The 12194-nt window shown below is 44.4% G+C and overlaps 1 protein-coding gene across 1 annotated transcript in view; it reads left to right on the top strand.

The window, feature by feature from the left end:
• The window catches only part of SIRT6 (sirtuin 6), a 1110223-nt gene extending 1098254 nt beyond the window's left edge, over window positions 1–11969 (top strand). Inside the window, exon 8 of the mRNA XM_044090601.1 lies at window positions 10720–11969. Coding sequence (XP_043946536.1) covers window positions 10720–11106 — 387 coding nt within the window. The 3' untranslated portion in view covers window positions 11107–11969. The remainder of the gene's footprint in view (window positions 1–10719) is intronic.
• The last annotated feature ends 225 nt before the right edge of the window (window positions 11970–12194 follow it).

Below are 12194 nucleotides of genomic sequence, written 5' to 3'. Positions count from 1 at the left end.
TCTGCAAACCAAATCAGTAAACATACCTTGCAGTGTGGGTTTGATGCCTTAGAAACATCTTGCAGGGCTGCTGTCACTGGGTCTGTACTGACAAGGCACGCTTGGCTGAAGGAACAAATCTTTCCAGACCATGTCAAAGCAAAATTACTAGATTCTTCATTAAATCAAGATTGTTTGTTTGGCACAAAAGCAGAAGTTGTTCTTAAAAAGATGGAAGAAAAAGCTAAATCCATGCAAACTGTTAAAGATTTCTTACAGGTGCAGCCACTTAGATTCAGTAGGCATTGGCCTTCTAAAAATTGGTCCTTCCCAGCCCCTCCCAGGCCTTCCTCAGTCCAAACCCAGGGAAAACAGACTACCAAGACTACAGTCTCAGGGTATGCAGAGATCTAAACAATGGAGTGCTCCCACCTCAAAAACAGGGAGTGGTAAGCCACCCCCCCCCCCATGGAAAAAGTTCACAATGACTTTTCAGTCATCCTTCCCAGCCATGCCCAAGTGCTTGCTCCCCTAGGAGGAAACCTCACCCTTCATGCAAAAAAACGGATGTCCATTACTCAGGACTGATGGGTCCAAGCATTGTATTCCAGGGATACAGATTCTACTTCCACTCACTGCCAGCCCCAAGTGGGTTGCCAGACCTTCCTCCAAACCAGTGGGCAGAAGCTCAAAAACAAGTACTTTCCCTTCTCAATATCAGAGCTATTCAACCTGCTCCAGTAGAACATAGGGGACAGGGTTTTTACTCCAAGCTGTTCCTGGCCACCAGAAAAGAAGGCTCTTGGCACCCTATCCTGGATCTTTCTATTCTCAACTCTTTACTGGTGGTCCCAAAATTCAAAATGCTTACATCGCAACAGCTCCTTCCTATGTTAGACAAGGATGCCTGGTTAGTCACCCTAGACTTAGAAGCTTATCTGCACATCACATCCCCATAAGGGAGTGTTGCAGGAAATATATATATTTCAAGGCAGGCTCTATGCACTAGCAGTTCTCTGCCCTTCCCTTTGGCTTATCCACTGCGCCCAGAGTATTCACAAAGTGCCAGGCTGCAGCCATTGCATTCTGCAGGCAGTGAAATATTCAAATTTACCCATATTTGGACGATTGCCTGATTCAGGCAGACAGTCAGGAATTGCTACTTTAGCACCTGGCATTTGTAAAGAAACACCCAACTTCTCTGGGGTACACCATCAACGAAAGGAAATCACAACTGGTGCCCAGTCAAAAGATTGTATTCCTGGGGGCAAGCTTGAACACAACTTCCCAGATGGCATTTGTCACTCCAGAAAAACAGGTTTATTTGACAAACTACTTCAAGCTAATAGCCACCAAAACCCAGCTATCTGCAAGGAAAATACTGCAAGCCCTAGGGTTCATGGCCTCATGCATTTTGTTAATTCCATATGCAAGGCTGCATATGAGGAAACTTCAATGGTACTTAAAAAGTCTCTGGTGTCAACATTCTTAGGTCCTGGAAACAGTGATTCCTATCATACCTTGTTTAAGGGCAGAGTTCATGTGGTGGGCAGAGGCATGCAACCAGAACAAGGGATTCCTTTCACCCCCCCCCCGCCCAAACCCTGACAACAGATGTGTCAGACTATGCATGGAGGGCTCATATGGCAGGCAAATGCATTCAGGGCAAATAGCTCTCAAGACAAACCCCCCTGCATATCAATCAAAAAGAGATGTTATCTGTACAGAATGCTCTCAAGTACCTTATCCTGCTAGGACAGCTCCTGATGAAGACAGACAACACCAGAGTCATGTGTAACATAAAAACAAGCAAGGGAGGAGCTCATTCCTACCCACTCTGGAGGTTAGCCATGGTCCTGTGGAATACAGCCTTGAGCAACCAAGTGCACCTGCAAGCTCAGTTCCTGCCAGGCAAACAAAATTCACTGGCAGATGACTTGAGCAGAAATCTACTGGACCCACATGAGTGGAAACTGGAAACCAACTCCTTCAAACTTCTAATCCAGAATCGGGGGACACCAGAGGTGGACCTCTTTGCCTCCCCCCAAAACATTCCCAAAACAATCAATTGAGCAAATTTTGCACCAGAAATCCTTGCAGCAGAGCGTGGAAAGTGGATGCTCTATCCTTTTCATGGAAAAGCCTCTCAATTTATGCCTTTCCTTCTCTGCTCCTCCTCTCAGAAGTACTACTCAAGATCAAACAGGACAAGCCAAGGACAGTACTTATTGCCCCAGAGTGGCCACGCCAACACTGGTACCCACTTCTCTGCAGTCTGATGGCAGTGCCACCCTGCCATCTACATCAGACACCCCCCCATGCTGTCCCAGCAGGAGGGACAGATTGTGCATCCACAGTTGCAAACCCTAAACCTTGCAGCCTGGCTTATTCCCTGAATACACCACCTGCAACTCTCAGCAAACCGGTGTTGGACATCATCTTTGAAGCCAGAAGGACTAGTACTAGGAAATCCTATTCTGAAAAGTGGAAAAGATATTGTTCCTGAAGTCAGTCTCAAGGAAAGGATACAGCCGTGCCCACCTTATCTCTAATCCTGGATTACCTAGCAGAGCTGCTTCACAGAGGCCTATCCTTCTTGTCCATTAAAATTCATGCCTCTGCCATCTCAGCTCATTATAATACTGAGCCTCCTCTCTTTTCTCACCCCCTCATCAAACAGTTCCTGAGAGGAGCTAACAATTTAAGGCCCCCTAGGACAGCTCCCACCCCAGCCTGGGACCTTAACTTTGTACTGGAGAATTTCACGCTTCCCCCTTTTGAACCTGCTGCTACAGCAGAGTTAAAATTCCTCTCTTGGAATACAGCCTTGCTTCTAGCCATCACTTCAGCAAGAAGAGTGTCTGAGTTACAGGCACTAATGGCTGTGGAACCCTTCATTATTTTCCATGCTGACAGGGTTTCCCTCAGGACTAATTCATAATTTATGCCTAAGGTGTGGTATCCAGTGTGGCTTTAAACCAATCCATTCATTTGCCAACCTTTTTCCCTAATCCTCAGAATAAAGGGGAAAGAATCCTGTACTCCTTGGGCAAGCACAGACAACTTGGGTTCTACCTTGACAGGACAAAACCTTTCAGAGAATCTGACCAGCTTCTAGTCAGCTTTGTTACAAGGGCAGAGGGCAAGGCCATTTCAAAGCAAACCATTTCCAAATGGATAGCACACTGCATCCATTTCTGCTACAAACATGGAAAATGTACCCCACAGGGGATCAGAACTCATTCCACTAGGGCTACCTCAACCTCTACAGCATTTCTTAGGGGAGTCCCTACCAGGGACATCTTGGAATCTGCAACCTGGAGTTCTGTACACACCTAAGCATTACCATTTACCTATTTCCTATTTTTTTTCTAAATCCATAGCTGGCTTTGCTACTGCAGTCTTTACAAGGCCTGTTAGCCAGCCCTAACACTTCTTGACTGCCTCCACCCTTCCTCAGCTTTGGGAATCAACCCAGGTGTGATGACTGCAACAGTGAAACACGGAGAACATAGTACAGTTGTGTGCACTTACCATAAATGTAGATGTTCGAGTGTGTTCACTGTTGCAGTCCTGGTTTCCCTCCCTCCAGTCTCCTGGTCCTTTCCATACTTTCTACCGGTTTGTTTTTTGGCCATATCTTATGGCAGGGGTATTTACTTTTTACTGGAAGTGTTCCACACAATGTAATAGCTTCCTATTTTGGGGGCTCCTGACATTTGGGGCAAGAAAAACTGATGTAATGGCATCGGCTGCATGTTTTATACCCCTGACGACCTGATGTCATGGAAGAGGCGACAGCATCCGACGCAGAAATCCCAAGACTCTGGTATTCGGGCCGACTGAGGGCTACCTGCAGGCAGATAACCCAAGTGTGATGACTGCAACAGTGAATACACTTGAACAGCTACATTTATGGTAAGTGTACACATCTGTACTTTATACAACCATCCTGTATCACTAACACCAAAAGCATGTTCCAGTAGATCAGTGGCCACTTCTGATGCTTTCATGAATTCTTCTGTGATGACATTTGTGCAGTCCGCTACATGGACTTCCTTGCATATCTTTGCTAAACACTGTAAGCTGGACAGAATTTCTAGATGTAGAGTATCCTTTGAGGCCATGATTCTAAAAGGGCTTTTGACACATCACTGAAAGGATCAGTAGCTAAGGTTTCAAACGCAAGAGTGTGACAGAATGGACGAAATGAACCGGATAATAATAGTTTTGTACTTATCATAATTCTGGATCCTTTCTTCTTCGTCATCTGTCCAATATGGCATCCCTCCCACCATCCCTCTTCATGTGTCAAGCTTTGAAGGACCTAGAGAGCCTGTTTCCATAGATTCTCATAGCAGAATACTTTGTACCTTAATTGGCAAACTTGATCTGAGCAAGCTTCACAACCAGTTGTATTATGGAAGGGAAAATTTTTAAAGGAGCTCATAGCTGGAGCACTAGTTTTGCCAAGTCAGATCCAACAAGCAGCCGGTGGACTCAGCAGTTGTATCAGATGGATTAAGATTACAGGATGGAGTGTTATGGTTAAGTATGTAACTACTCGATGTTCTTCATCTCACATTGCTGCAGTCCTTACATATGGGTAGTCCGCTGTCCTCGGTCGGCCCGAATACCAAAGTATTAGGCTGACGTCGGTCATGGGCATTCAGATCTGACATCAGAGCGTCAGGGTATTAAAGCGCATGACCGACGTCATATCCTCAGTCTTTTTTGCCGCATGGTCCGATGCAGAAGCAGCGTTTGCAAGTGCCGTTCGGCGTTCTGAAATTTTCGTATTCTGAGTTTCAGACCGAAACCAAGTTGGGCTAAGTACCCCGTTGGGGAATATTTTTGTTTTTTCTTGCAGTTAATTCCGGATGTCAGAAAAAGTGAATAATTGTATTTCTTGTGGGAAACAGATACCGCATAGGGATTACCACTCTCTTTGTATTCCTTGTTTGGGACCTGAGCACGACGTAGTGGTGTCGCTTTGTGCTAGGTTTAATAAGCGCACCATTAAGCGTAGGTTAGATTGCGCTAGGCTTGTCTTGATGGCGGTGTAATTATAATATGCCGTCGGATCCTCCGACGCCCGCTACCGCGAAGAAACGCAAAGACAAATCTGTAAAGTCCAGGCTGGATGAGCCATCCATTCCGGACGCCAGTTCTTTAGAAACTACGGTGGAACCTGTGGATCCAGCCGAGGTTTCAGTTGAGTCTCAGGGGGAGGCTCCGAGGTTTCAGTTGAGTCTCAGGGGGAGGCTTTAATATTGCAAGATGTGGCCTCTCAGGAGTCAGGTCAGGCTGAGGGGGCCTCTCAGGTTGCTGTTCTCCCTTCCTTGCCTAAGGTGGTTAGGCCTTCTCCTTCTGTTTCTAAGGCTCCTTCCAAAGGCAGGCCTGGTTTGCCTTCCACGGGTGTCAGTCCTAGTTCTGCAGGTTCTGTGCCTAAAAAACACATGCTTAAAATGGCAGAAGATTTAATTTCTTTAATCAGAGGTTCTATGCCCCCTCCTGATAAGAGGCCTAGGGTGGAGCCAGAGGTGGAAAGTTTGGAGCAGGCTTCAGATTACTCAGAGTCTTCGACTGAAGACATTCAGCATTTTCCTCCTTATTCTGATTCAGGCATGAGAGGATTCCACTCCTTCTGCTTCTCCCCAGAGGATTTTTCTTTTCAGAAACCCTGCATTCTATGAGAACATTTTAAATGGGAAGGTCAGGATTTCTCAGATTCCGAAAGAGGCTTAGGGAATTTTGTTTTACCACAACATAGGCCCTTGGCTATACCTCCTGTTTTGGATGTTGTTCAAGGCGTTTTCTCGAGGCTTCCCTTAACCCAGACTCTCTGCCTCCTCGCCAGTTAAGCCAGACAGGTATTACAGAGTACCTGAGGCTCATAAATATCTGTATAAGAGTCCAAGGGCTGACCCAGAAACTATTAGTCAGGGACCTAAGGGTGTCAGGGCTTCTGTTGTAAAGAATCCAGTTCCTATTGATAGAGAGGCTAGAGCTTTGGATAGATGGGGTAAGAAAGTGTATACCTCTTCCACTTTAGCAATGAGGGCTTTGAATTGCCAGTTTCATATGTTGAAGTATCAGAATTTTCTCCTTACTCAACTAAAATCTAAAGTGGATGCTTTGGCAGAGGGCATAGAGTGTAAAGAATTACAGGATTTGGTACATGCCTCTGAACAGGTGGGTAAGCATTCTTTGCAGTGTGGTTTCGATGCTTTACAGGCTTCTTCCAGGGTGGCTGCCACTGGTTCAGTTATTCGCAGGCACGCCTGGCTTAAGGATCAGAATTTGTCAGAGCATGTTAAAACTAGAATTTTGGATGCTCCTTTACAGTCTGAAGTTTTGTTTGGTTCTCCTGTGGAGTCTGTCTTGAAGAAAATGGAAGACAAGGCTAAGTCTATGCAGACTGTTAAAGATTTTTTTGCAGGTGCAGCCTCCTAAGTTTAGCAGGAATTGGCCTACTAAGGGATGGGCTTATCCTTCTTCTGATTCTCAGTCTAGGGGTAGATCTAGGCATGGTAGGGGCAGAGCTCAGAGTACTTTCAGGCCTAGAACATGGAGTTCACCTGCACAATCTACAGGTGAGGGCAGGGGCCAGTCCTTTCGTAAACAGGCCCAATGACCTGCATTTTCAGCTGCCAGATTCTTCCTGTCTGGCGGCTCCTTTGGGAGGAAAGTTGGCACTCTTCAAGCAGAACTGGCTTATAGTCACCCAGGACAAATGGGTGTTGGACATTATAGACCGAGGCTACAAGTTTTATTTCCATACATTGCCTCCTTTCAAAGGCATGCCAGACGTTCCTCCTCAGCAAAGGATAGAGGCTCACAAGCAGATTTCTTTACTTCTTCAAATGGGGGCTATACAGCAGGTTCCTTTGTCAGAAGTGGGCCTAGGATTTTATTCTTGCCTGTTTCTAGTACCAAAGAAAGGAAACACTTGGAGTCCGATTTTGGACTTATCTATCCTCAACACATACCTAGACATTCCAAAATTCAAAATGTTGCCGTTGCAACAACTTCTACCTCTGTTGGGCAAAGATCACTGGATGGTAACTCTGGATCTCAAAGAGGCTTATCTTCATGTTCCTATCAGGCCCAGTTGCAGGAGGTTCCTGCGTTTTCGTGCTGGGACTTTACATTATCAGTTCTCTGCATTGCCCTTTGGCTTATCTACTGCACCCAGGGTGTTCACAAAGGTTCTGGCTCCAGTGATAGCCTTCCTACGGTTAAGAGGAATACAAATTTATCCTTATTTGGACGATTGCCTGATTCTTGCTCAAGACAAGTACGAACTTCTTCATCATCTACAGTATGTGATGGCAGTGTTAAGGTGCCTAGGGTATTCTGTGAACGAAACAAAGTCCAGTCTAGTACCCTCTCAGGAAATGTGCTTTCTGGGTGTGAGACTGAATACAGCTTCCCAGATGGCTTTTTGACCCCGGACAAGCAAAGAACCTTAATCTTTACTTCCATCAATTGTCTCTACGGTCCAGGCTGACTGCAAGGACAGTCCTTCAAGCCTTGGGGTTCATGGCATCTTGTATTCTGGTGCTTCCCAATGCCAAACTGCATATGAAGAAGCTACAATGGTATCTCAAAAATGTATGGACACAACACTGCCAAGATCTGGACACTGTCATTCAAATAATACCTTGCATTCAAAAGGAATTTTTGTGGTGGGCTCAGGAATGTCACCTAAGCAAGGGACTCTCTGTGACCCGACCAGAGGCGAGTCAGATTTTAACGACAGATGCCTCGGACAAGGCTTGGGGAGCACACCTCAATGGAAAATGGGTTCAAGACACGTGGCCTGCCAGACTTCAACATTTACATATCAACTTGAAGGAGATGTTAGCAGTCCAATTTGCATTGATGGCTTTCAAGGATTTACTTCACCCAGGGCAGGTGTTGATTCAAACAGACAACACAACTGTCATGTGGTACATCAACAAGCAAGGGGGAACCCATTCGTACCCTCTTTGCAGGCAAGCAATGATTTTGTGGGAGACTGCTCTCAGTTTACACCTCAATCTTCAGGCAAGGTTTCTACCAGGAGCACAGAACTCCTTAGCAGATGTTTTGAGCAGACGGATAGTGGATCCCCACGAGTGGAAATTGGATCCTCGTGTATTTCGAAAATTGACAGTGGTATGGGGAACTCCAGACATAGATCTGTTCACTTCTCCACTAAATTTCCAGTTGCCAAAGTTTTGCACAAAAATGTTTCATCCCACAGCTTGGAAAGTGGATGCTCTATCATTCAGCTGGAGCAATCTTCACGTCTATGCCTTTCCGCCTCTGCCTCTCCTCCCCAAGGTACTCTTGAAGGTCAGACAAGACAAGCCCTCCATGATTCTAATAGCTCCAGATTGGCCTCGACAGCACTGGTACCCTCTGCTGAGGAGTTTAGTACAGGAGCCTCCATGGCCTTTGCCTTCGATTCCGCACCTTTTGTCACAGGAGGGCAATCATTTTCTCAATGTCAGGATTCAGTCCCTGCATCTAACAGCCTGGCATATTCTGTTCTAGAGCCTGGAGAGTCGCAGCTTCCACAACAAGTTTTGAATGTTATTTTGGAGGCCAGAAGGCCTAGTACAAGGAAAGTTTATGCTGATAAATGGAGGAGATTTTTCATTTGGAGCAAAACAAAGGGCTTTGATGTTTCCAGGCCTGATTTAAGTGTTTCTCTTCAATATCGTACAGAATTATTAGGCAAGGGTTTGTCTTTCTCCTCTATAAAAGTTCATGCTGCAGCCATTTCTGCTCACTATGACTGTGACCCTCCATTATTCTCTCATCCTTTGTTTAAGCAATTTCTTAGAGGGGCAAAGAACATAAGACCCCCACGTAGAGCTCCTACTCCTGCCTGGGATCTCAATTTTGTGTTGGAAAAACTTACTTTACCTCCTTTTGAACCTGCAGCTACTGCTGAGTTAAAGTTTTTGTCTTGGAAGACTGCTTTTTTGTTGGCCATTACGTCTGCTAGGAGGGTTTCTGAATTACAGGCTCTTATGGCAGTTGAACCCTTCCTAATTTTTCATAAGGATAGGGTATCTCTACGTACTAATCCTACTTTTATGCCTAAAGTGGTTTCAAATGTGGCCTTCCAATCAATTCATTTGCCTACTTTTTATGCAGATCCCCAAAATAAAGGGGAAAAAATTTTGCATACTTTGGATATTCACAGGCAGTTGCGTTATTATTTGAGCAGGATCAGACCGTCTCAACAGTTGTTTGTTTCTTTTGCTTTGGGTTCTCAGGGGAAACCTGTTTCAAAACAAACTATTTCTAAGTGGATTGGATTTTGTATTGCTTTTTGTTATTCTCATCATGGTAAGGAGATTCCGGCTGGAATCAGACCTCACTCCACTAGGGCTACTGCCACTTCTACAGCTTTTTTAAGGGGAGTAGCTACTAAAGATATTTTGGAAGCAGCTACTTGGCGTTCAGTGCATACTTTCTCTAAACATTACCACCTTCCTCTTTATTCCAAATCTAGGGCTGGATTTGCCACTGCAATCTTACAGGGCATTTTGGCAGCTCCTACTGCTTTATGATTCTGCCAGCCTCCCTTTACCTCTGCTTTGGGATTCTACCCATATGTAAGGACTGCAGCAATGTGAGATGAAGAACATAGTACAGTTTTGTACCTACCATAAATGTAGATGTTCGAAGATCCACATTGCTGCAGTCAATACCCTCCCTCCTTCCCCTCTGTAGTTTGGAATGGTTGTATGGTTTGGGTGGTAGCTGTTATTTGTACATGCCTTTTGGGGAGTATTCTATTTTTGGCTGTGGCCTTTCTTTTTAGGGCCTTCTGACATCTGGGGCAAGAAAAGACTGAGGATATGACGTTGGTCATGCGCTTTAATACCCTGACGCTCTGATGTCAGATCTGAGCGCCCATGACCGACGTCAGCCTAATACTTTGGTATTCGGGCCGACCGAGGACAGCGGACTACCCATATGTAAGGACTGCAGCAGTGTGGATCTTCGAACATCTACATTTATGGTAGGTACAAAACTGTACTTTTCAAGAATTTCTACTGAGATTGAGATGCTAGAAATGGAAATCCCATTACATCTATATAGCAGAAGGCCATCCCACTACAGTTGTAAAGAATGTATGGGAGTCCTACCTTTTGATGCAATTATATTTCCAGGATGCCAGCTCCCAAAAAAGTATATTTCTACAGTACTTTAACAATCTGAAGTTATGCATTTAAGTCCTGCATGTAGAGGGGTTTCTCTTGACTTTGTATAGATAGGTATAAGGGGTTGCGGGGGCTTGAGATAGGTAGATAAGGGGTGTGGGGTCTTTTAGAACCAAAGGACTTTAAAGTTGTCCGCTGCTGTTTCTGCAGGTGCATTGTTTTAGTTTCTCATTCAGTTTGCTGTTGACTGGTTATATATTGACTGTAGTGGTTCCAGCATTTATGCATTCATCTTCAAAATATTCGCTGTACAGATGAGCTCCTTATACCTTAGACGAAGTGTATGTTCATGCTAGAGACCAAAGTGTAGCACGGACTTGTTTTGTGATGATGCTTATTGATACCATATGTTGCTGCTTCTGCTTTTGTCAGTACCATAGTTACCCAAATGCAAAATGTTACTTTTCCTGCTCAGCTGTTCATTGCATATGCTATTATTGTCTAGATCTACATAATACAAAACTGTTACAAGTTTTTCTGATGCTGTCTTGTAATATTGCCTTCTGCTCAGGATAAGCAAGCTGACCTGAGAATATCAGCATATGTAGATGATGTTATGGTCCAACTTATGAAGTTACTTGGCTTGGAGATCCCACCATGGGATGGACCAGTTGCAGTGGAGTCGTCAAGAAACAGCATAAATACTACTCTGAAGTCTGAAGCAGTAATTAAGCCCGACATGGATGTCAAGTTCAAACCCATTGTGGACATCAAGTTCACACCTGAAGAACACCACCATTCAGAACAAAATGGCATCCACAAATATCCTAACAGAACAGAGTCTGAGGGTGACTGTGCTACAGAAGATAGCTCAGAATGTCCGGCAGATGATTGTGACATTATATGCTGTAATTCAGCAGAAGCCAAACGAGCAAAACTGGAACCCATTGCTACCTGAGTTTTGAAGGAAGTTAAGAACTGTGATTTTTTTTATACTGGTTTGTAATAATACTGGCAGTTTTTAAAGGAAACTGCATTTGCAGCATACCAAGAAACATTACAATATACTCTGTGCATTCTTGGCAGGGCCTTATACTTTTCCACTAGATGGGCATTGCTGTCCACACCTTTGCCAATCACAGTCATTTTTTTCATTGTCTTCTTTTTTTACCACATCCTTTTCTGAGCACTTCTAAATGTACACATGGGATCATTAGTACAAGAAATGTCTTACCACTGCAAGTACCAGTTTCCTGATGACGTATTCATTTCATCAGCTGTGTGACTGCGTATTCTCCTTCTTTAGTATTTAAATCACTTTCTAGTATTAAATGTAAGGAGAAATTAGTATTTGTCCACTCTCTGTTCTTTTTATCCTTTGAATTAATCCAGCTACATAAAATTTGGTTGATTTTTAGCACAAAACTGTAAACCTTGTAACAGTGGGCCAGGATTTGATTTTCACAATTACCAAAAGGAAGCAGACAGAGCGACACATATTTCTGTTGCACGGTGTCATTTCTGCTATAGATTTATGTACTTAAGACAGAGAGCGACACATATTTCTGTTGCACGGTGTCATTTCTGCTATAGCTTTATGTACTTAATGAAGCCAGTGTTGCTTCACTGTAGTTTATATGGGGTTTGGGTGCTGTTGTAAGGAACAGGAGTATAAGGTGCCATTTGCATGAAACCAGTAGAGCATTTACTCATATTTTACAGCTGTTTTCTGTTGTGGTAGGACCCCCAGCACCCCAACCGTGATCACCCCTAGAGTCACTGTATCTTATGGATAATTAAAATTCCCTCTGCTATCATGAAGTCTGTTTGCTAGCAGAATTGTATGAACATATTCATTTATCATTCTGTCTGAATGAATTGATAGTGTGTCTCCTGAGTAGGTGCTGTTACAAGTTAGTTTGCCGATAAAGGAAGTGATGTTCATCATGTTACACTGCTGCAGTGATCACTGTTGGGTTATCCTGCAGTCAGGCGGTCCCGCAGTCGGCCCGAGTTCCAAAGTCTTGGTCCAGCGTCGGTTGCTGT

Source organism: Protopterus annectens, chromosome 13.part0, assembly GCF_019279795.1.
Source record: "Protopterus annectens isolate FY-2018-M chromosome 13.part0, PAN1.0, whole genome shotgun sequence".
NCBI classification, from domain to species: domain Eukaryota; kingdom Metazoa; phylum Chordata; order Ceratodontiformes; family Protopteridae; genus Protopterus; species Protopterus annectens.
The sequence above is the reverse complement of the archived record's forward strand: the minus strand, read 5'-3'. Positions and strand labels throughout refer to the sequence as shown.